Source organism: Melitaea cinxia, chromosome 18, assembly GCF_905220565.1.
Source record: "Melitaea cinxia chromosome 18, ilMelCinx1.1, whole genome shotgun sequence".
Classification (NCBI taxonomy): Eukaryota; Metazoa; Arthropoda; class Insecta; order Lepidoptera; family Nymphalidae; genus Melitaea; species Melitaea cinxia.
Genome location: NC_059411.1, coordinates 13,997,384 through 14,024,342, shown reverse-complemented (window position 1 = coordinate 14,024,342; position 26,959 = coordinate 13,997,384). Strand labels below are relative to the sequence as shown.

General features: G+C 33.7%; 1 protein-coding gene across 1 annotated transcript; it reads right to left on the bottom strand.

Moving 5' to 3' along the window:
* Positions 1-83: 83 nt before the first annotated feature.
* LOC123662229 (protein phosphatase 1B) lies at positions 84-26,846 on the bottom strand. The gene is made up of 4 exons (XM_045597101.1): positions 25,917-26,846; positions 21,050-21,167; positions 1,443-1,557; positions 84-360 (listed from the first exon to the last, which is right to left on the bottom strand). The coding sequence occupies exons 1-4, from the start codon at positions 26,727-26,729 to the stop codon at positions 252-254; spliced, it is 1,155 nt and encodes a 384-aa protein (XP_045453057.1). The 5' UTR covers positions 26,730-26,846; the 3' UTR covers positions 84-251.
* Positions 26,847-26,959: the final 113 nt, after the last annotated feature.

The following is a 26,959-nucleotide window of genomic DNA, read 5'->3' as shown; positions in this document are numbered from 1 at the left end:
TTTTTTTAATATTCATCAAGTGTGTATAAATCACCTTATGGCGAAATAAATAGTATTTTCATTTATTAAAAAAGGTATAAAAATCAATAAAAATTATTTATGTTTTGTACTACTGTGAATTATACTATTTATGTGCAATAAATAAATAAATAAATAAAATAAAAAGCTAATAATGTATTGCACGCCAGCCCCCCATGTTACCGGGCGGGTGTCGATACGTGTTTTAAGTCTCAATAGGCAGCGCTCGGCGTCTAGTTCGCTCCGAAAGCCTCAGCGAGCTCCGCTTGACAGTCGAACGTATCCGAGCTGTCAGTGTGTTCCGGGTAGAACTCCCTGTATATCTTGTCCAGTAGTGCTTGCCTGGAAAGATAACGACAATTTTTATTATACGCAAACCGAGACAAAAATAAGACAAAATTTTAAGTTTACCTATATTCTTACCCGTGTAAATACCGCTTGGTGTCCATAAATACATTACATTACTATCCATAATAGTATTCGTGCCATCCATAAATTACGTCACACGATTTTGAAGCTTTTTTTGGTCCCCTCTGCCGCCCTTATCAAAGCTTGTCCTATTTATGAGACCCCTGTTGTACTACTCCCCTTAACATGTGACGTAATTTATGAAAGGCCCGTAAGGGAAGTAGCAAATATTACCAACACAAATGCCTATAATAACATCACTCACTAATCACTTCAGCCTAATAAGTCTACTGCTGGACATAGGACTCCACAAGTTCGCGCCAAAAATGGCGTGAATTGTTGTGTTTGTACAAAAATTAGTTTTTTTTTCTGGGTATATATTCTTGTGGGTTCTTCCGCAGCGCCCCGGAGTAGGGAAAACATTAACGAACCCGAAGTGAAGTGGCTTGGTGGATTAAACTCCTATACAATAAGAGGTCTTTGAATAGCATTAAATAAGTCTAAGGCCAATTCAATTCATGCAAATTGAGAGCTTGATTTTATTAACTTTCTTCCTCTGATAAACAGACTTTCTTAATATCTTCTTTGAAAATTATTCTCGGTCGATTTAGGCTCGACTTTTGCTCACGACGAATATCCTTACATATTTGACATATTTGACTCTACCTATTTTCTAATTCAAGCTAACCACATTCTACAATCACATATTAAATATGGTATATTCTTTTATACTCATTAAGATTTCAATTTTATAAATTATCGTTACGACTGACATAAGACATAACGGTACACGTTTTATAAAAATTTCTTTCTACTTAACATAGAAAAAAAAGGACATCTCTTATTTAAATAATAATAAAAATAAAAACAATACCTCTTATCCTATACTATTTTTCTACTTTACATTGAAGAGTTTAATTAATATATTTCTTTATATCTTTTGACAGAGGAACCGTAAAAGAAAGGACGACCAACAAATAACAAAAGAGTATGAAAAGTAAGAATTATCAACTCACTTAGCAGCTAGACCACCACCGGGCGGCAGACCGGGTATGTTCTCCTTCACGAGTTCCTTGAGCACGTTGGAGAAGCACACGTCCTCCTCCTGACCGGAGTTTTGCTGTATTAGCGCTGGAAAGAAATTATACATTTTAGAGTTAGTACATACATAGAAAGCGTGCAGCGTGGTGACTATGGGCAAAACACATGAGTTCACGCCATTTTTGACGCAAACTTTTGGAGGCCTATGTCCAGGAGTGGACTGTATTAGGCTGAAGTGGACATACATAGATAAAAAATTTGAAATATAATTTAAAAAATAGAAGATTGCTGTTTTTAGCTACTGATAAATGGCAGTCTACTGGTTCTATATCAAAAATAGATAAAGATGTGTGAGATCAAAATTAGAAGACATTATTAATATAAAAATATACAACAAAGATATGGTTGCCGTAGTTTGGGCGTTTATGGTTATAATGTTAAAAGACTTCTTAAAAAAGGTGGAGGTTCTCAATTCGAATATATATTTTTTTGTATGTTATCTCAGAACTTCACTGGGTGGACCGAATTCGATTATTCTTTTTTTAATCGAAAGGTGGTGCTTGGCATATAGCTCCATTTAAATTTAATTGAGAACCGACGAGCACTTTTTGAATAATTTTTGATAACGCGTATTTACTTGACTATTTTTTCGTGTACCTAGATTATATTACTTATCTATGTAATTAAAATGTTTTTTTTTTTTTGTTAGCGTGCAAACACAAATACATGTGTTTCCGGAGGCCGAAACAGAACTCACATCTCAGTGAGAGGCGTTAGTGTCAAGCGTTAACTTGCTTTATTACTACATTTCATTCTACGTAACATTGGCGAAATCATCTGTACTCATTTAGCACTATTGAAAGCCATTAACCCTGAAGAAGACTATATTTCAAGTTTTTTTTTTTTTTTTAAATAACACAATATTAAGCTAGTACTATAATCACTATACATACAAACGATAAACGTTAAAACGTATCTATTATTAAGGTAAAATAAGTTTAACATAATGTCCAACGTCGCGTCGCAGTGTAATTAGTTGACTAAAGGCTGATACTGTACTTTCCCGGTATCCCTGGAAATGCAGCCAAAATAGTCGATACAAAAATACCATAGTACGAAAGCGCACATCGTTCAATAACTTGGGTTTTTTCATAGTATACTATTTAAGTACTATACAAAATACAGATTTAAATTTAACATAATATTATGATTGAAAAAAAAGGTCTAAAAATATCACATTTGGAAATGTCAACACCGCTTTTTGGAAAATTTTAGACTTAAAAAAAAAACATTTTCTATCAATGGAGAAACTAAAGCAAATAAAGTACAAGTTTACTAGTGTGTTCTGTGTTACACGAACAAAATCGTAAATACAAATTCACAAATGGACGTAATAAGCGGATTTAACCATGGTTTTTTCTCCCTCTCAATCAGAGGAGGTAGAGCTGTGTCGGTCAATCATTTCTTGCAACCCGGGTCGATCGCGACCCATTGGCAAGATGATAGTAGAGTCAGTCTGTGAGGACTCGTACGGTTGTTTGACTAACCGGCTGACCCGCGTCAAAGAAGCGAATCTCGTACAGTACGTACAGTAACAGTTATAACAATAATATGAATAACCGTAATATATAAATAAGATACCGTGTGAGATGTAGTCCGCAACGGTGCTATTATGTTTTATTCTAGAACTACTTACTAAATAATAACACAATTTAACAACGGAGTGCTTAAAAAGCTGATTTTAATATACATACTCAAAAAACAATAATACTAATTGTCACGTACGAGTGCGACTATCACAAATTTGTAAACATCTCGATAATATTTTATATTACATATTTATATGATTACTTAGTTAATCCTATACCTTGATGTATATAACATGACAGCAAAATTAAGAAAAATAGAGATAAAATCGAAAAATTCTATTTTTTTCGACTAAAAATATTCTAAAACCGCTTAGTTATCGTATCACACATTAAAATATTAAAAATCCACGTAACATTGGACGAAATCAATAACGAATTACTGAGAACCGTTATTCCCTGAAACTGTATGACGCTTTGACGTGTTTCGTGCTGATTTCCGATACGTCAACGTTAAACGTATAAACCTTTCAACATGCCTAATTCAAGAGAAATATACACAACTAAATTTATATATATTATAAATATATTATTACAAATAGTTTTATTTTTTAACCGACTTCAAAAAAGGAGGAGGTTACTCAATTCGACCGAATATATACATATATATTATATTCGGATATAACTTCGTCGTTTATGAACCGATTTTGATAATTCTTTATTTGTTGGAAAGGAGATATCCCTGGTGTGGTACCGTGATAAGGAAACCAGGATCTGATGAGATCCCAGGGAACCGAGGGAAACTTTAGAAAATCCGCATAACTTCTAACTGGGTGTACCGATTTTGAAGATTTTTAATTTCATCGAAAGCAGATGTTATCATGTAGTCACATTTAAATTTCATCGAGATCTGATTACAACTAAGTAATCTTTGATAATGCGTTACTTGACTATTTTTTCGTCTACCTCCTACGTTGTATTACTGTCGATATAATTGAAGTCGGTTTTTTTTTGTTCGCCTGCAAACACAATTGTTTTATAAATTTTTCCAAGAACGAAAAGTTATTATTGCTATAATTATATGCTATAATTTTCAGAATTTTTACATAACATTAAACGTGATATCAAATACCATAATAAATTGATATTAATTTAATGTTTATTAGTATAAAAAACTACATTACAAATTATGTTTTAAAGATAAACATTTGTGATTTCTTTTCGAGTAAGTTAGATTTTTTTATAATTTACCAGAAAAGACAAAAAAGTTCAATGGTATGTAAAATCCAAATAAATACAAAGTACTATTATATGACGTTCAGCTAGTTTCTTTTCGATACTCATTTATCATTTAGTTAGTTTCTCGTTTAGTAGTGTGAAACCGGGATGACTATTATCTTGGGTCTTATTCAAATAATTTTACACTAATTCCTACCATATCTATATTTTTCTTAAAACCTTATAAATAAATATAATATACCAACTACTTGTAAATGTAACGTTACCTGTAAGAGAAATGAAAAATATTTAGTTTTTTCTATATTAAAATGTTCCAAGTGGGTGGCCTATTTCACGCAAAGATTTTATGTTCCGTGTCCGTGTCTCATAATAGGGTCAGATGGGGGCTATCGCCCGAGGCGTTGCAGAATGTAGACTGCACGGAGATGCATGAACAAATAAAATATTACAAATACTAAAATATATACACTTTTTATTTAAATATTTTATACTTTATTGTAAAACCACAAATATGATTTTAATAACAACTCAACAGAAAAATCTTTAAAGGATAAATTTTAGGATTTAAGCTTTTTGTGTTAAAATTATAATTTTTTTATTTCTTTTTTTTTTTGAGAAATATTTTGATTCTAAGCAGATTGACAGTACTTCTGTGCTCTTTATAAATTTTAAATTCTATTTTAATTAATAGAATTTTCTAATTCGCAGTAATATTGACAACATAACATCACTATTGTTCATATGTTTACCGGTTTTTAACTCAAACAACTTATTTTAAGTTACATCTCCTTTTAAAATTACCATCATAAATCAACAAACATATCAATTTTCATTGAACCGATACATGTTTAGTCTACAAATAATTACTTACAAGATGATAACGATGCGATAACGGTTTATTAATTAAATACTGATATTACTCGTAATTATAGCGCCATTTTATTGCATAAAAATAATGCATTTGACAATAACATGTGTCCGGTTTCTAACATTTTTTTTTAAAACAACTGCGAAGTCTCTTTTCGATTCTTCTCTGCAGAATCTACATTTCGAAGCGGTGGCTGCTTCACTTTTTATAAGTAATTAATTAAAATAAATACAATATTTATTTGTAAAGTAACGATTCAATAGTGCTTTTGAAGACTACTTAGATAAAATAATTTTTGATTTATAATTAAGCTGTGATTCTTCTCCTGCGTGGGGAAAGAGGCCTATGCCCAACAGTGAGATATTAAAGGCTAAAGCGTAAACGAAGCGATTTAATTTGACATTGAATAACATATTATTGATTTTAATAAATATTCTATGTGCCAAAACAGGCAATTGTCTACCATTGGAAAAGACAACAGTGTGTGTGTTAGCATGTGAATTTGATTTGTTATTGTACTACGAGGCCCGATGCAAAATAGTTCGTCTAGTGTAAAATTTTCTCTGTGAGATTTTTTTCTAACTTCATTATTTTTGTATATCTATATAAAATATTAAGCTGTTCTACTATCGCATGTCGCGTTAATTATGCCATTTTTTTAATTATGAACCAATAAACTATTTTAGCTTTTTAAATTTATACATATTCTATTTTAAATTCGAAGAAGTTATTAGCAAAATAGTTCAATATTAATTCAAAATTATTAATTGATGCAATAGAGTTCGTCTATCGGTGATTATTCCTTCTTTGTACTATTATGTTGCATAATTTAAATTTGTAAAAGCAATTCTGTATCATTTGTCAAGTAAAACAGTATAAATTCTGAAAATTTCAGTTTTTTTCATTAGTTTCAAATAACAATGGGTCGTGGCAAACCCGTGTGTGAAGAGCTTTTAAAGCGAATAGTTTCTGGGGTCGATGCTGGCAAATCAAGTTACCAAATATCTAAAGACTTGATACTTCCCTGGGTGTCGTAAGAGGCGACTAAGGGATAACAAGGTTCCACAACCACCTTAGAACTTAAGAAGCCGACCGATGGCGGGATAACCATCCAACTGCTGGCTTTGAAATACACAGGCCGAAGACGGGCAGCAGCGTCTTCGGTGCGACAAAGCCAGCCCTGCGGTCACCAACCCGCCTGCCCAGCGTGGTGACTATGGGCAAAACACATGAGTTCACGTTATTTTTGGCGTAAACTTGTGGAGGCCTATGTCCAGCAGTGGACTGTATAGGCTGTAATGATGATGATGATGATGATGATGATGATGATGATGATGATGATGATGATGATACTTCCCAGGTCTACAGTCCAATCTATCATTCAGCACTATAAAAAGAATGGAACGTCTTCTTGTTTGAAGAAAACTGGTCGAGCACGCATCACAAGTGGAGCAGAAAACAGAATCCTGAAGAAAATTATCAAAAATAATCGTCGTGCTCGAGCTGGAGAACTCACGGTGCAATGGAAGGACGTGATTCACAAAGACGTCTCAGTTGATACTTGCAAGAGTCCTAAAAAGAATGGGTTACGGATTTTACACCGCTAAGGAGAAACCTATGGGCAACACACATGAGTTCACGCATTTTTGGCGCGAACTTGTGGAGGCCTATGTCCAGCAGTGGACTATATAGGCTGTGATGAGATGAGAAGGAGAAACCACTGTTGACTGCTGTACAAAAGAAAAAGAGGTTGAAGTTTGCTCGTGATCACTTAAATTGGACTTCCGATCAGTGGCGTAGTATGATTGGAGTGATGAGCCCAAATTTCAAGCGATAGTCGGCGATGAAAGGAAAAAAGTGATTCGGAACAAAAATGAAGCATTTCATACTGATTGTCTCAAACGCAAAGTCAAGTTTCCGGCGTCTCTTATGATATGGAGCTGCATGTCTGCTGGTGTTGGTGCAGTTTGTAGATGGTTCTATCAATTCTGCAAGGTATCAAAACCTTTTGGAAGAGAATTTACTGCCCTCTATTCCGTTACTCAAGCATCAAGATTCCTTCATTTTTCAACAGGATGGTGCTTCCTGCCATACTGCAAGGACAACAATGACGTGGCTACTTGCGAAAAGCATCCGTACAATCGAATGGCCACTTGACAGCCCGTACTTGTCGCCGATCGAAACCCTATGGTGGAAAATGAAAAAAGTTCTCCGTTAAAATCCATAAAGATCGAAGACCAACTTAAAGGCTAAACTCTTGGCTGTCTGGGAGTCAATTACGCCTGAGAAGTGTGCAGCGTTGGTTGCAACCATGCCTCTTCGCATTAAAGCAGTCATTGAGAGCAAAGGCGACACAACTAAGTGGTAAACGAACTATGTTGCGTGAGTGACAAGGGTAGACGAATACGTTTACATTATGTTTAAAAAAAAAAAAAAAATTTATGTCATGTAAAGTCATGAAAGCACGTTAAGCCGTCTGTCCCGGTTGTTATCATGTACACCTGATAGCGATCGTTACTCATAGTAGGGAATATATCCGCCAACCCGCATTGGAGCAGCGTGTGGTGATTATGCTCTGATCCTTCTCCTACATGGGAAAAGAGGCCTATGCCCAGTAGTGGGATATTACAGGCTGAAGCGAAAGTCATGAAAGAATTTCAGTTATGTTAAAATAAACTTTAAAACTTCGAATTGTTGTTTACATTTTATTAAACGTTCTTAATTATTTTGTCAATATTTACTTTCTATATTTTACGCTTTGCACTACTTTCCATACTAGACGAACTATTTTGCATCGGGTCTCGTAGTAAGAGAATATATTTGTTATAGTAAAACAAAATAATTTGACAGTATTTTAAAAATGCTGACCTTTTTAACAATTTTTTCAAATATAACTAGAAAGGCGAATAAAGAAAATTGTTCATGAACGATTTCCTATATTTTTTGCTTTAATTTTCGCCAGACATTTTGGAAGTCAACATATTACTGTTACAAAAATAAAGCCGTGACAAAAGAGATGAATATATAAATCTTCATAACAACTCACTAAAATCAAGCATATCTTAATAAGTGTTCCGTTTACCCTCACTTTCGAAACCCAAAAACCGTAGATCTAACCAACGTCATAAGTAAAATAGTTATACACAAAATTTACAATTACCATTGTTTAAAAAAAAGGCGCTCAAGAAAAAGCATTACACGCATAATGTAACCGATACATTAATTAAGATTACATTAAACTTTACAATTGTAATAGAAGGTATACGATCTCTGCACTTCCTCGACTACTCCGCGACACGTAACACTTTCCTAAACCACCACTTTATTACACAGGGTTTAGAGTACAAAATTGTAATCACGTAAAAAAATTCGTTATTTTTTTTGAAACCTTCAACCTTGACGTAACCTTTGCGAGTCTCGTGACTTTCTAAGCTATGTCTATGTGTGCGTTATTTTATTAATACGGTTACGATACAAAACTGCGTATTTTTAACTAGCTTTTGTTACCCGTTACTACGTTTGCGTAATCCGTATGAACCGTACACTTTTCTGTGGTAAAAGTAACTCTCCGTTATTCCAGACTAGCTCGCGGCTTCACTCTATTAATTTTTTTTTTTATATATAAAAAGTATCCTATGTTACTTCTTATACTTCCAAGAATATGTGTACAAAGTTTCATGATGATCGGTTAAGTAGTTTTCGCGTAAAAGCGTAACAAACAAACTTACATTCACATTTTATAATATTTTAGTAGGGATTATATTACTTTCTAATACCGCTAGGGCGGCACAAAAGCTGATGGTAATCAGTCACCGTAACCTATAGACGCCTGTATTTACTAAGATATTTTTTTTTGTAATAAAATTAAGGTAGTATAAAAGCATTCAATCTACTTGATGGTCAGGAGTTACCGTGTGCTATGGACGCCTGCAATATATATTATCCTATTCTATACCACTGAGGCTGTGGAGGTGCTGTGTGGCTACGGCACTAAAGAATTTAGCCACCCTCTCTCTTCCCGTGGGTGTCGTAAGAGGCGACTAAGGGATAACAAGGTTCCACAACCACCTTGGAACTTAAGAAGCCGACCGATGGCGGGATAACCATCCAACTGCTGGCTTTGAAATACACAGGCCGAAGACGGGCAGCAGCGTCTTCAGTGCGACAAAGCCAGTACTGCGGTCACCAACCCGCCTGCCCAGCGTAGTGACTATGGGCAAAACACATGGGTTCACGTTATTTTTGGCGTAAACTTGTGGAGGCCTATGTCCAGCAGTGGACTGTATAGGCTGTAATGATGATACCACTGAGGTGGCAAACAAACGTACGGTCCACCTGATGGTAAGCAATTACCGTTAGCCGTGCCTGCAACACTGGAACGGTATGCAAAAAGTGTATAAGAGAGTATGGCTACCAAATATTGAGAAATATTTTTTTTTTATGTCACTAGGTCGGCAAACAAGCGTACGGCTCACCTGATGGTAAGCGATTACCGTAGCTTATAGACGCCTGCAACACCAGAAGCATCGCAAGCGCGTTGCCGACCCAATCCCCAATCCCCCCAGGAGCTCTGGTCACCTTACTCACCAACAGCAACACAATACTGCTTGAAAACAGTATTATTTAGCTGTGATCTTCTGTAAGGCCGAGATACTACCCCAGTCGGGCTGCTCCATATTTTGAGCAGGAAATTCCTGCTGTGCCCTACCTCAGTTAAATATTTCACATTTGCACAGGTTTCATTATATTTTCTCGTGTATACTGAGCAATCCGTGGCCGGACACTTAATGAAGGGAAATTTTTTCGAATTATGACAAGTGTCATCAATAATTATGAATAGTTGTGAAATGTTTTTAAAATAACACATTTTGATCGTCTAATAAAAGAACTTTGCGATGCTATATTTGTGTTTTCATTTTGCATCCTTTAAACATTACTTAATCGTGAAATTATCTTCGACCGGACACTTTTGCACGCGACTGTAAAAAGAATTTTGTGATTGAAACCAAACAAAGAAATTGGCCTGGAGCGAGGCGAATTACCGCATGAATAGTGTGTACTACGTACAGCGTGGACCGTACTTTAGTTATAATATTATAATTATGGATTACGAAATATTTTTGGATGATTTTAGCCTAATACTGACACACACACTCACACACACAAACACACTTCAGCCTATCGCAGTCCACTGGACATTGGCCTCCACAAGTTTACGCCAAAAATGGCGTGAAGTCATGTGTGGTGCCCATAGTCACTACGCTGGGCAGGCGGATTTGTGACCGCAGGGCTGGCTTTGTCGCACCGAATACGCTGCTGCCCGTCCGTCTTAGGTCTTTGTATTTCAAAGCCATCAGTTGGATAGCTGTCCCGCCATCGGTCGGCTTTGTAAGTTCCAAGGTGGTAGTGGAACTGTGTTATCCCTTTGTCGCTTCTTACGACACCCACAGAAAGAAAGGGGGTGACTATATTCTTTACTGCCGTAGCCACACAACTTGACAATATTGAAAATATAATATAATTACATTTTCATTATGAAGCCTTATCAGTTAAAAATTTTGATTAACTTATGTAATGAGATACTATTTACTTCATTAAAACTTATGGCAACAGGGTTGCCGGGGAATTAAACAAATTGAATTGTTATATCTGCGTATACATTTCTAAGTTCAACATTTATGTCATGTTTATTAACTTAAGCATTACTATTTTAAGCCCTCAAAATTTAACAAAAGTTGTATTCTCGACCGTACCGATCAATCTACTTTTTGTCTTCTCCATTCTGCGTTACATTGGCAAAATTATCTGTGCTCTTTCACCACCATTGAAAACCAGTGAACTAAATAAAACAGTTTTAATAATGTTTATGAACTTTTAAGCATCTTAGGATCTGCTATAAGGTCATATATTTGCAGTAAGGTAATTTCCTAATCCACCCTTGACCGAGCGACGTTAATAAACTCTCCTCAATCTAGAACGCTGCTTTACGTCTAATAAAATCAAGAAATTACTGGTTCGAACCGGTCGACAGCCCTCAACTGAAATCGAAAATAAGATCGATAAAGACAGCTAGGATTACTCGAAGCGTTATACGGCTTCGCTTATATTAGCGTGAAACGTTCGAAAAACTCCACTCGTCGGTGAGACGTCGCGACGACCGGACGTTCATTGCTTTAACCCTTTTTGAAAAAACGTAGTAAAAAAAAACTAGCACGCCAATTAGCAACGAACAAATCATAAGAGTTAGGACTAAAGCAATGAAACTATAATAATATTTCAAAACTGACTTTAATAATAAAATTTTTAACAATGTAAATATTATTATAATATAATTATATGAATTATTTTTATTAGGTATAATGGTCGTTGAACTCTACAATATCACAAAGGTAAAAATTGACAACATAATGAACTTGTACATGGGGAGCACTTATTATCACATTTTTGTGATCGTAAAGGTAACACATGTTACTTTTACTAACTACCGTTTAACACTTTTCTTATATCTTTAACAGATAGAGTGTTTCTTTAGTTTGTGAAATGATCATGAAAACCTGCTATTTAAAAACATTTTTTTATCCGACGAAAATTAGCTAAATGATAAATTATAATTACCAACAAATAAATATGCAATAATATAGCACACATAAATAAATGTATTACATACAATAAAAAAATTCACACACATAATAATAAATTAAGCTCCGACCCTTCTACATGGAGAAAGACCTACACTGGGATATCAATCAATCAATAAAAGAAAGAAAAAATACACTAGATATTTAAACAAACTATTTACACCCATTAACGAAAATACTAAAAAAAAATAACAAATCTATCAACAATCACAGCAATTTATAACTATATAAATTAAACAGCACACATACATAAATAAACTGTAAACGCAAGTAATATTACAATTGATAACGATTCATGGTAAAATTAATACATATATTCTAGGATTCAAGTGAACATAAGGATCTTACGTCACTGACTAAAGTGTTTTATGAATCATTAAATCAAAATAGATAAGAAATGCATTGAATTGTAAAGTTATATTACCAATAGTAAAATATCCATTAACTAAAGCCAATTTTCGATATTCAAAAAACGAATTGTTCCTAACGGTTCAATTTCAAAAATCATTTTCGAAATTTAAATGTTAGCAGACGTAGTGTCGTCTATCCCGAAAAAAAAGGAAATGTCAAAGTGAAAGGGGAAGGCTCTAATTAGGTGTCATATGTATTTATTTATTTATTATTGAATATATTCAATGATTGTTGGCTGGGGGTTATGCAAATTGGTTTGGGGGTTAATCTACAACCTAACCACATATCAACAGATGCGGGATGATTAATCGGCGACCCCTAAAATAAATCGCTTTTTGACTATATGGACCGTACTGTACTACATTGTAATTAATTTAATTTAATATAATTATCGTGTTCATTTTTTTTAACTGGGAAGTTTTTTTCTGAACAAAAAGTTTGTGTTTTCACAAACCATCAATAGTAATCGGAGTAAAAGATAAGTTTTTTAAAACGGGCTGTGAAGACTTATATTAAGTTAAAGTTGATTAATTAAGTACTAATAAATAAATAATGTCATCTCCTATAGAAAACAATGCTAATATTTCATATTATTTTGTAAATAAGGCAAGATGAAAATTAAATAGCTAAAATATTTTTAAACCATTTTTAAACGTTTGTACTCGTATAAAGAAATTGAATCGTTTTTCTAATGAAATTAATATTTCGAAGCTGAAAATTGTATGTACTCGCATGATGATCGTAACTATTAAATACGTTTTAAGTATAATAAGAGAAAAAAAGTTAATATTTATAAAAATTATGACTTTTATAGCAAAAGAGTTTGGTCAAGTTACATATAAAGTTATATCTAAGGAAATTGGTACAAGTAGGGGAGGTAGGTAATTAAGAAAATCTCTAAAGAAGTGTCTCTCTGACAAATAAATTCATATGTATATGAACTCTTCTATAACTATGTAAATTTTAGCGCCATCTTCAACCAGTTGTCGATAACACTATTTGACAGATGACAGTATCCGACAGTAAAGTTTTTATTATTCATTTTTACCATCGAATTATATCTTTATGAGACATTTCTATTCATATAAATTAACATCTTGTGCTGTGTGGCTACGGCACTAAAGAATTTAGCCACCCCCTCTCTTCCCGTGGGTGTCGTAAGAGGCGACTAAGGGATAAAACAATTCCACTACCACCTTGGAACTTAAGAAGCCGACCGATGGCGGGATAGCCATCCAACTGCTGGCTTTGAAATACACAGGCCAAAGACGGGCAGCAGCGTCTTCGGTGCGACAAAGCCAGTACTGCGGTCACCAACCCGCCTGCCCAGCGTGGTGACTATGGGCAAAACACATGAGTTCACGTTGTTTTTGGCGTAAACTTGTGGAGGCCTATGTCCAGCAGTGGACTGTATAGGCTGTAATGATGATGATGAACATCTTAAAGTTGCATAATAATTGTGGTGAAACGGACCGACCTATTCTACCTCCCGCTGTCAAAGTCTATTTGTGTCGTCATCCGTCGAATAGCGTTACCCACAATTGGTAAAATAGGCCCTTATTCTTGAAGATAAACATGTAATACAATTAAATTTTTAAATTTACAATATAGGGTATACTATAGACAAAATTTTATTTGATTTTTACTAAGTAGTGCACAGGAAGACTACGACTAATTGACTTTATATGGAAAACACTTTTAAACAGTAAATGTGTCTTTGAGTGTAAATCTTAAAGTACATAAATTTAGTAATATAAGATACATTTGGCTTTCCTTAAAACTATTTCTATATCCGATATTTTGAAATCTTGAGAATATATTTCAAACGTCATTACATAGTCGTAACCGAAAAGTCGACATTAACCATTCCATTCTCCAATCCAAGTCCAATAATATGCCCCCGATTTTTAGGGTTCCGTACCTCAAAAGGAAAAAACGGAACCCTTATAGGATCACTTTATTGTCCGTCTGTCTGTCAAGACCCTTTTTCTCAGGGACACGTGGGAGGCATCAAGCTCAAATTCATATCAAAAACTCAAATCTACTGTTCCTTGGAACTGTGAAAAAATCAAAGTTCGAAGCCAACACATGTAGCAAATTTTCGATACTCACAAGGGAATCAAAACCTACAGAGAACTTCCCGTAAACTCAGAATCTTGAAATTTGGTACGAAGCAACGTCTTATAGTACGGATAAATGAAAAATTGCGAAAAGTATAAATTTATAGTTACATCATTAAAAAAATTATTTTTAATAATTTTGTCTGTACGGAACCCTTAGTACGCCAGTTCGACTCGCACATGGCCGGTTTTTCGTTTACAAAAGAAAAATATTATATTTTTATTAGAGATTAAATTGTAAAAAACTAAAGGTACTGTTGTTTTAAAGTACCTTAAGTGTAATTTCGACGATAAATAATTTAAATTTAAAGTTTGAACATTATTAAGGTTCTGTTATCGAAAACTTCTAAACAAAGTTACAAAAGAGTGAATGTGTCAAATACGTGGTAGTGTGTGGATGTTTGTTTAAAATAATATTAGCATTCTGCACTCCTACTCTATATAAACTATAAGTGTGCTAAATTTCATACTCCTCCGTCAGTGAAATTTTCGTAAAAAGGGGTACAAAGTTTTTAGTTCCGCCAACGATGACGAGAAAGAGGCCTATGCTAGGGATGTTAAGAATCGTATATTACTCTATACACGAAGTATCGTATATCTATAGTAACTAAAATCAAAGACAGTTAATTGAAATTTGCTTTTTAAACGTCCAAATATAAACTTGACGTGAGACATCACTAAATCTCTGAAAACTAATTCCATATAGTAATTAAAGTGATTCTTTGTAAGAATACACGAAAAAGTTTTTATCGTCATTCACAATTAATTGTTTTAGTTACGATAGTCGTTGCTTTAAAAATAACAAAAAATGCCACTCTTAAGCTGAAATAACAATGGGTTAATTAATTTAGACATCTAATATTTTGTAAATACCTACATTATTAGACTTGTTTTAAAATTTTCGTATTCAGAAACCTTTATCACACACACAAATATAAAATAGTTTTGTCAAGCAGGATTTAAAACGAAACAGATTTTTTATCAATGATAATCAGTTCTTTAGATCATCCAATGTTAAATAAGACAAAAACTTTAATATGACAAATTAGTTCCAGCATCTAAAGGAGCGTTCACTTTACGGCACAGTCACTGTCCTTTCGCTGACATTATATATGCTCATATCATATCGACGTTAAAGAGGCCATGCAAGCTACGACTGTTGTAGTATGTGGTCATTTACTTTGTCATATTTTTTCTTTATGTAACTAGGTCGGCAAACAACCGTACGGATCACCTGATGGTAAGCGAATTAAGCGAATACCGTAGCCTATAGACGTCTGTAATACTAGAAGCATCGTAAGGGCGTTGTAAATCTCTTATCCCCAATCCCTCCAGGATATCTTGGGTCACAAAATTTTGTAAACTTTCAAAAGACTATAATTAGTGATAGAATATGTTCGTTTGTCTAGACGTGGTTTTAGAAATGGGACAAGGTAGGATAAAGAATAAAGCGGCAAATTCAGGGAACGCTTAAATCATATTATAATTACATAAAAACTTGCTTCAGAAAGCTCCTAATATAATACAATGTAATATAATTTGTTGAAATTTTTTAATTTTTAAACTCACTACTACCAAGGAACGTAACTACAATTTTTTGTCTTGATTGCACTAAAAAATAAAAATATAAATTAATGTAGAACTAAAGCGATTGAATGGCCTCCTTGCAATGCTTACTGTACATCCTACGCTGCTTTCAAGTTCGCGACAGTTCATCCGTACATTACAAAGCCCACTCGTAATAAAGGTATATTCACCAGGCTGAATTGAATACGAGAAACAAACGGAATAGAGGCATTGTGATCTGTATATTTATTAAGAAGCGCAGAAACTTCGAGATAGTTACATTATTATTAAAAGAAATATAAATAGAAAGTACTGACAACGAAGTCCTGTCATTCCTTCATAAATATAATTGAATAAGTAGGTTTATCCTGTACCTACAATTGTCATTTTAATGATTTAAGTTTTTTTTAAATAATTGAATTTATGAATGTAATATTTTTAAATCTTATAATATAATTCTATTTTTTTTTTGTTACTTTTTAAATATGGTAATTATGATAATTAAGAAATGGTAATAAATTTGTAAGTGATTAATTATTTTTTCATTATAATTTTAAAACGTTAACTTTCGTGCACTAAAATATTGACACTCAATCTCAGATCACAACTAAATAATACTGTTTTCAAGCAGTGTTGAGTTCCTGTGGTGAGTAAGGTGACCAGAGCTTCTTCTGGGGGGGATTGGGGATAGGGTCGGCAACGCGCTTGCGATGCTTCTGGTGTTACAAGCGTCTATAAACTACGGTAATCATATGCATTCAAAATCATAGTATAAAAAAATGTAAATAAGTGTGTTTCCCGATATTTGTTGTCGAATAATCGCAATCGCGGTAAGTCACGTTTAAGTCACAAGTGTAAGTAAAATATTATTTACGTAATGACTATTACTGTATAGATAACATAATAAAAAATAATTGTAATACTTGAATTTGTGTACTTAGGGTTGTCATAAATCAGACAACAAAATATTTGACACCAAAAATTGAAATCTACCAAATTTAATATTTAATTTAAAATTGTTCATATTTACTTATTCAACAAATAAAAAAAATCTATGTTTTTTTAATATTGACGCCAATAAATTTATTATAAATTATTTCATTGCCAAGGTAAAAAGTTAAATGTTGGAAAAATCCCAGTGCAAAATAAACAAATTAGTAGAAGTCGTCAGTTAATTGAATAATTTACCCAATTGTCACGAAAGAAGGTTAATGAATTCTTCAATGTACCTACGTAAGATTTTGTTTATAAGTGTACATATATGAAATTATGTATATCGAGTGTATTTTGGATCTATTTAGCATTTTAGCATGCACTGTAATCTAAACGACTTAATGATTTTGTGTATATCTACTTGTGTGTATCATTTATGGAAATAAAAAATTAGCATCTTTTGTGATATATAAAAATAATTTTTCCTGGTTGTCATCACAATGTAATGACGATGATGATGGCGATCGTTATTAATGCAAGGGAAATCATCTGCAGTAGAGAAGCGTAGTGAATTAAGCTCAAATATTTTTCCTAGATTAAAAAAGAGACCAGTTCAGTTCATTGCAGTTCACAACATTATTTTTCTAATATAAATGATAGCAATTAAATATCGTTAAGTAGATACTGTGCTTTGATTGCTGTGTGGTTACGGCAATGAAGAATATAGCCACCCTCTCTCTTCTCGTGGGTGTCGTAAGTGGCGAATAAGGGATAACACAGTTCCACTACCACCTTGGAACTTAAAAAGCCGACCGAAATACACAGGCCGAAGACGGGCACTAGCGTCTTTGGTGCGACAAAGCCAGCCCTGCGGTCACCAACCCGCCTGCCTAGAGTGGTGACTATGGGCAACACACGAGTTCGCGCCATTTTGGCTGCGAACTTATGGAGGCCTATGTCCAGCAGTGGACTGCGATAGGCTGAAATGACGATGATGATGACGAAGTAGATAGCTAGAGAAATAACAAAACTGTGTTATATTTATTCAGACATTCCTACGACGACGGGTTTAAATCACACGGGTAAAGCCCGCCAATCGCATGTAGTATGTATGTATTTATCGTGACATCACATTAGAGTAACGAATAAAAGCATTGGTTGTTTTTTGCAGTTAAATATTTTCTTTGTATCCCTTATAAATTAACTTGCATTAACATTGAATCTGGTTAATCGCGAATAATCAAATATTTTGTATACAATTTTTTTTTAATACACAAATCACTACTTTTAAGAGACGGAATACTAGTCCAACTCTGTTTATAGAAATACAACAGGCTTCAAAAGAAAAATGTATCGATAATTTCTACATTACTAACGCAATTTTAATAACATTCAGTATTTTTTTATACAACTAGGTCGGCAAACAATCGTACCGCTCACCTGACGGTAAGCGATTACCGTAGCTTATAGACGCCTGCAACACCAGAAGCATTATAAGCGCGATGCCGACCCAACCCCCAAATCCCCCCAGGAGTTCTGGTCACCTTATTCACCAACAGGAACACAACACTGCTTGAAAACGGTATTATTTAGCTGTGATCTTCTATAAGGTCGAGGTGCTACCCCAGTCGGGCTGCTTCATATTTTGAGGAGGAAATTTCCTGCTGTGCCCTACCTCGGTTAAAAGTCAGTAGATCATTAAGCTAACTAGTAACAGTAGAAATATAATAAAGAAGATCAGTTTTCCCTGAAAAACATAATACCTTTGTGTTTTAGAGTATAATTCAGTTGGTGTAGTATTTCTTGGCGTCGATATGTGTTCATAGCTTGAATATGTAAAGCGGAAACCTACGAATATCGGTTACTACATACATAATATGTATCATTCCATGCAAAGCTGTCGTTTGATAAACTAGATCATGCAAACGAAATTAATGCAATCTGTTTGGTTCGTGTCCTACGGAACTATGTCAAATATAGACACTGTAATTTTTTTCAAAGTTGGTTTAAAATAGTTTTTAATGTCATAATAATTATTACATTTGATTTTACGCATTATTAGATATATCTCGAAATGTGTTTGTCACATCTCAATTAAATTTAAATGGGACCACATGACACGCCACATTTCGATTTCAAAAAATCTAAAAGTTCTGAGCTAACATTAAAAAAAAAACCAACTATCGGATTGAGAATCTCCTTTTTTAGGAAGTCAGTTAATAAAAAGGTCAGACATAATCATATTATTATAATGCAGGAGGGTAAAGCGGCGGAGAGAAGTCAAGTAACAAATAACTGTTTACGATATTAATATTGTAAATGAAATGATTACTGATGATATTAGTCTAAGATGCGTTTTGAAATCGATTCACATTAAAAACATTTAAAGATAACCTAGCTTACTTGATTATCATTATAAATTTGATTAAAAAGAACCGTTGGTAATATCATCGAACTGATAAGATTCCAAATTCGAATTCTAAAAAAAAACTACGTAATAATAATGGCGCTATTTTGTAAACAAAGTTTTGGCACGTGGATAAAATTTAATTTATATAAATTGTTATGTTATGAATAGAAATTAATCGTATGAGCATTAACTTACGATTAATATTTAATCGATAAATCCTTGAATTTGTATACACAAGTGGAAAATTAAAAGATATTTATAGTTTTTAGATATAAGACACGAAAAAAATTTGAAACTGCAAATACGTACAAAACGGTTAATAATAGTTTAAACGTAAGAGTTACTCGAAACTTGAATCGTAATAACATTGTTAATTTTCATTTAATACACGAAAATCGTATAAAAATAATTAACTAAAATGCTCAGAGATTGTGAGCCGATAACATTGATTATATATTTTTATCACAATATGAATCACTCTTAAAATGACGTACTTTAAGGCAACTTTATTATTATGTAGATACTACGTAATATATTTTATAATTTTTATGTATTAATGTAATAAAGATAATTATTGTAAAATGTATGATAATTGTTTTAAATTACTTTTCTCTTGAACTTCTCACTATATAATTGTTTAATAATCTACTCATAATAATTCTACTTTGTAATGAGTTTTTATTATATTAAAAGGGTTTTTATTAAATTAATTATCATTTAAATATAATAATAATATTACCAAAATTATTAATATTTTTTTCAACTTATTATTATATATTTTACCTTTCCAGCGTTCCTGTTTTTAGAAATAAATGCAGCCTATCAAATAAATATGTATATATAAACACTGGTTTTCTGTAATATAATCAAAACGGTACTTTACACATATCTCTAGTACTTGATTGCGCTAAAATCAAAACTATGACACATTTTTATCTGATAATTGTTTGTCTTTAATACCAACACCACCTTACCCAACACTATACGTTTATATCAGACCTATCTGTGTATGATGAAAACTAAGACCACACTTAAGGGCCATTTTCTATAAACATTATTTATTCCGTTTTAGACGTGTGTTATTAGTATCTTCATACTACTTAGTTACAATGTATATTTCCTCACAGGCCCCACTGCAACCAGGGGCCCTAAATATTTCAAAGTATGGTTTCTCATTATCAAAAAGGCAAAACAAAATATATTAATTTAAACTCAATAATAATAAAAATAAATAAAATTAGTAAGCCTATTTAACAGTGATATGAACTCACTGTTGATCTTTCGTGGGGCCCTCAATTTCCTATACCTGGGGGCCTCGACATAAAAGTACATGTGTATTTTCTAGAAGTAATACCGACAAATAATTAACAAAAAACGTACAAAACCAATCTAAACAAGTATTACATCAACCCTGCATTTTGCTACTATTGCTTTATAGACCTTTCTTGAGGCCTCGAGATTTCCTATTCCCGGGGGCCTCGTCATAAAAATTCATACGTATCTTCTAATACAATGCCAATAAATAATTTACAAAAAAATTAGCATGTAATTAAATGTATTAAACTTGTAACATCAACACTGTACCTTACTACAATTGCTCTATAGACTTTTAATGGGGGCCCTCAATTTCTTATTCCCGGGGGGGCCTCGACATAAGTACTTCTAATAGTAAAAATGACAAATAATTTAAAGAAAATGACCATATAAAACCCTATTACAAATACATTAACCCTGCACCTCGCTACTATTGCCGTCTGTCTGTCTGTCGGTCCGCGTGTGCGCGCAGGCATGCAGTAGAGAGTAATAGCAACCTGTGAGTCGTTGTCGCAGCGTTTCGTCTAATTCTCGGTCGGCTCGCTGGGCCTCTGGGTTGGGCTTCGGTGCGGCGGGGAACACCACTAACACGATGCTCATATTATCCTTGCTACCCTGAAATATTTATGTCTTGGTTAGGTTTATGGATATTTTTCTCTGTACCTATAAAAAGGAATTAATTTAGAACATATTGTATATATATATTTTTAGTCGTGTGTAAATATAATTAAAATTGAGTTAATTACAACGGTTTTTATATAAAGTATATAAGCATCTATCACCATGTTCTCTACAGACGTCTTCTAAACCACGCTACATATAGAAAAATCATACTGCAGAATCAATCGTCCTTTCGAAGCTAAAAAAAAAACTTAGGGGAATATATGTATTGCATAGTTATCTTATACAGAGTCATCACAGTAACCTGACGAGATTAAAAGTGCCTTTTCAAATTATATCATTTATGGAAACTGAAGAAAATATTAGTCTCAAAAATAACGTACACTCAAAAATTAATGTTGTGTGAGATTTGGGTAGCATCCTAACATGTCAGATAATTTTTTTTTACATTTAAAATAAAAATAAATTATATTTTAAATGAACAGTAAATATAACATCACCCTAAACAATTGAAAGGATCTTCTAAACCAATAAAAATAGAAAAACATAAGCAAATACACTACTTTCTATGTCAAAGCAAAAATGAATAGTACTGCAGATATTGACAATCTGTTATGAATGAACTCATTGTTATACCACAAATGGAGCGGGCTTAAAAGACTGGGTGACACAATTACCACTATTGCACGAATAAAACAATACATAATAGCTTTGATTCTGATATTTTAAGGCTGCATGACCTATTTATAACATATACATATATAGGTTTCATGTTGTCACTATTTTAGTTTAATTATGTTTGTAAAAATTAGCTATTAATTTTTTTTTTGTTAATAATGCCTTTCTGTACTTAGTAAAATAAGATGTAATTGTTACTTTTCAAGTCCCTTAGTGGATTTCACAAATAATGGATTGATACCAATATGCAATTTTTAAATATTACCAGACTTCAAATAAATTAAAAGTAAAAAAAAACCTTTTTAAAAAACTAGCTTTTATTTGACGATTATTAAACGAAAAAAAATAAATTTATACTGTAAAACTTTTACTATCTACTTAGGGGTTGATGGCAAGCGATTACAGCCTACAGACGTCTGCAACACTACAAGCATTGCAAGCGTGTTGCTGAACCTACCCGCAATCCCTCCCAAAAGCTCTGGTAACCTTACTCATCACAGGAACACAACACTGCTTGGAAGCAGAATTATTTAGCTGTGATCTTCTGTAAGGTCGTGGTACTTCCCTAGTCAGGCTGCTCCAGATTTTAAGCAGGATATTTCCTGCTATATACTTCAGTTATTACTAAGTTTTTACTGGGATTTCGATGATTCTTTTTTTAATTGAAAGGCGGTGCTTGTCACATGGTCCCACTTAAATTTGATTGATAGCAGCTATCTCTATAGATAGACAGACAGATAGCAGTATTAGTAATAGGATTCTGATATACCATTTACATTTTTTTTTCCATTTGTTGAAGATGGAACATTGAAACGAGAAAATAAATTTCAAAACTAGATTTTTTTTGTCAACTGATATAGTAATTTCAAAATCATATTTTATCTATGCTGTGTGATAATATTTAAGATTTTAAATATTCCTATTTAACTAATAACCATAATTATAATAAATAACCTTACTTAAACAATACACTGATGTAGTAATGCACTTTTTGGATAATCTTCATATCTTTACATATAAAGAGCTATTTATACTTTTTCATGGGTTTTTTCTTCTGCTCATAGAAGAATTATTAACATAGAACAATACATACTATTTAAATACAATAATTGAATTTGTTTTTAAGACATTCAAGGGTAATACCTACATCAAATCCCTATATCTTCATAGCATTGTATTCTATTTAACATGAATATTGATATATATGAATATATATTACAATATTTCTTTTTTTTTTTTTTCAATTCTTCGAAACCACAGCTAAATAATACTGTTTACAAGTAGTATGTATTTCTATGGTTAGTGTTTAGGCTGTCACTAATAAGAAGATTTTATTATACATATTTTAAGTTAAAGTTTTATTGTATAAAGTTGCAACACAGTAAATTAGTTTTTTACAACTGGTATCACCGTTCCTGCCCAGGCGTCACTTTACTTGCAAGAGAGAATCGAAGCCATCAAAAATGGAGTCGAATAATCTAGCATTAATTTAACAAATTATTCATATTCATATTCATGTAAGCGCAAACAGTTAGTAAGATGAGTGGGGGGATTGAAGGTAGGTTTGGCAAAATGCTTGTTATGCTTTTGGTGTTGCAGGTAAGCTGTATGCTTAATTACTGACCCAGTTGTTTAAAACAAAAAAAAAATGAGTATGCATGATTTTCTCACCTAGAGCTCTAACCCTTCCATACATGGAGAAAATGCCTATACTAAGCAATGAGACATTACATACTCAATCAATCAATGAATTTATCTTATTTTTAGTTATAATGTGATTTTTATACAGTTGCAATTGTAAAACTGATTTACATTGTTACACATGCCATTTGTCATATTTGTATAGTTTTTTAACCAACTTCCAAAAAGGAGGAGGTTCTCATCATTACATTACAGCCTATACAGTCCACTGCTGGACATAGGCCTCCACAAGTTTACGCCAAAAATAACGTGAACTCATGTGTTTTGCCCATAGTCACCACGCTGGGCAGGCGGGTTGGTGACCGCAGTACTGGCTTTGTCGCACCGAAGACGCTGCTGCCCGTCTTCGGCCTGTGTATTTCAAAGCCAGCAGTTGGATGGTTATCCCGCCATCGGTCGGCTTCTTAAGTTCCAAGGTGGTTGTGGAACCTTGTTATCCCTTAGTCGCCTTTTACGAGACCCACGAGAAGAGAGGGGGTGGCTAAATTCTTTAGTGCCGTAGCCACACAGCACACACAGGAGGTTCTCAATTCGACTGTTTTTTTTTTTTATGTATCAGAACTTTTGACCGGGTGGACCGATTTCGACAAATTTTTTTTTATTCGAAAGGTGGTTTGTGTCGATTGGTCCCATTTAAATTTATTTGAGATCTAACAACTACTTTTCGAGTTATATCTAATAATGCGTTTTTCCTTGACGCTTTTTTGTCGACCTACGTTGTATTATACCGCATAACTTTCTACTGGATGTACCGATTTTGATAATTCTTTTTTTGTTGGAAAGGGTATATCCCTAGTTTGGTACCATGATGAGGAAACCAGGATCTGATGATGGGATCCCAGAGAAATCGAGGGAAACTCTCGAAAATCCGTAATAACTTTTTACTGGGTGTACCGATTTTGATAATTTTTAATTTAGTCGAAAGCTGATGTTTATCATGTGTTCACATATAAATTTTATCGAGATCTGATAACTACTTTTTGAGTAATCTTTGATGACGCGTAGTTACTTGACTATTTTTTCGTCGATCTACATTGTATTACTCTTCGATGTAATTGAAGTCGGTTTTTTTTTCGTTTGCGAGCAAACACAATTATTTACTGTACATATATAAAAGTAAACTAAACATAAGACTGTAATTAATCTACTTTAGTTCAAACCCTATGTGCTATTAAGCTATTAAACTTAAGCTCTAAAAATAAATTATTGTCAAATTAAGTGCCTGTTTCTCTTACAGATAAATTTTATTTCTTATATAAATTACTGCTAGTATTTATTAGCAGGAGGTGAAGTGGTTAGGTTTCGTTTGCTTCAACAATCAAATTAAAACTTTCGGATGTTAAAAATCAACATATCCAACAAAAGCGGAGACGAATGGTCAAAATGAACGAAATATATAATAAATCTTTATCTGTCATCTATTACAAATCAGATAGTTTTATTGACAGCCTTTTTGTATTACTTTAATTCCACCGATAAACTGCCATGCAGATTGGCTGGTTAAGATATTGTAAATTATTTGGGTAAAATAAGAATTTATTGTTATAACCAGAATTACAGATCTTTAGCTAACTTGTTTACCTCAAAAGCTATCTTATCCAGAAATATTAATATTATAATGTTATTATTACATATTAAATTTTAACTGATAAATTCTAATTCCTTACACCAGCACACAAAGCAGATCTTTGATTATCTACACACATATTTGCTACTTAATTGAACGTGATACTATTAGCTAACATTTACGTGCAAAATATTATCTGTGTAAAAAATATCATGACATTTAAAGATTAAAAAACACAACAACAAGACAACCTATCGTAAATATTTATTTCTTGTAACTTATTTTTTGATCTCAGTTTATGTATTACTTTAATTATATTAGTAAGGTCAATGTCAAATAATTTAATATCAAACCCCTAATTAAGTTAAAAATGTTACAATATAATAATCATTCCTCGTTACTTTTGTGTGTGATCAGGTTACGACTACTTATCTCGGGTTTTATAAACAATATATTTGTCAGTAGCGCCATTACTTGAGATACAAAAAGAAGACAAATAACTTAAAGCAGAAAACTTCATAGGAAACATGCCAAAATTTTTAGAGTCTTCCTTAGGAATGAAGTGTTTAGTAATTATTTGATCATAAGTACCACACATTTCTGATATTTCTAAAATGAAAGTTATAATCAATGTACATATTTGATCTAAAGACTTTTCACTCCACTGTTTCATATTTCCATTGATTTTTTGCAACACTAACCAGATTAAAACCTTTATTTGACAAATGTAATTATTGTGCAGTTAAACGGAGTGTAATCATTGAGAAAACATATTAAATTACAGTTAACATATTTACCTTATAAAGACAGGTGTCGATGACCTGATTAGTGATAGCCACAAGATCGTCTGTGAGTTGCAGTAACGAGTGCACATATGCACACAGAGCCTTGTTGCTCATCACGTCCCACACTCCATCGCAGGCCAATACCAGGAACTCGTCCTCAGACTCTAGCCGCTCGTGTACTGACACCTCGGGTTCCGGCGACACAAGCTGTTCACAAGGCCCACGATCCATCACCTTCTTGTATTCGTAGTCCCCTAACGCCCGCGATACTGCCAGACTGCCGTTCACGCGCTGTATCATAACAGAACCACCAGCTTGCACTATACGAGACTTTTCCGAGGGCAACTCCGGTTTGTGGTCTCGGGTCGCGAATATCGGTGCTCCGTTCCGTGCCAGAACCGCTCGAGAATCGCCACAATTAGCTATGTATATCTGCTTAGGAGAGACAAACGCACAGACTGCTGTCGATCCAGATTTTTCCACGCCGTTCGAAAGCTCAGGCAGCTCTCTCATCTTCTTATCTAGGTCGAGAAAACCAGCACGTATCGCCTCCACAATATCATCTCGCCGAAACTCCTCAGTTTGTAGGATACTCTCGAGCAAATTATCCGCACAGTGAGCTGATACCCGTGCACCCGCATGGCCGTCAAATACAGCGAAATACGACCAGTCCGATAATGTTCCGTTTAGAGTGAGCTGCGCGTGATGTGCATCCTCCATCTCAACGCGCCAGCCCTGCATCGACGCCACGCCATAGCGAAGACCGTTACCTTCTCCGCTCTCGTTGTACTTCTTAGTCTCGGGCTTGTTTAAAAAGGCCCCCATGCTGAGTCCCTCTGTATTGTATCGCTATTCGCACATAGTTTCCACACCATCAGGCACTCGAAAAAACGTCGCGACCGATAACGTTAAAGGCAAGTAAAAGCATCACTGGATCTAAGATACGATCTCGTCTCAGGTGAATTATAAATCTGTTACACTCAATTGTTATTGGCACAGGTTTGATAAGTCCAGATTTTGATTTTGCAGCTTACTCTGAATACTCTGCTTCTACG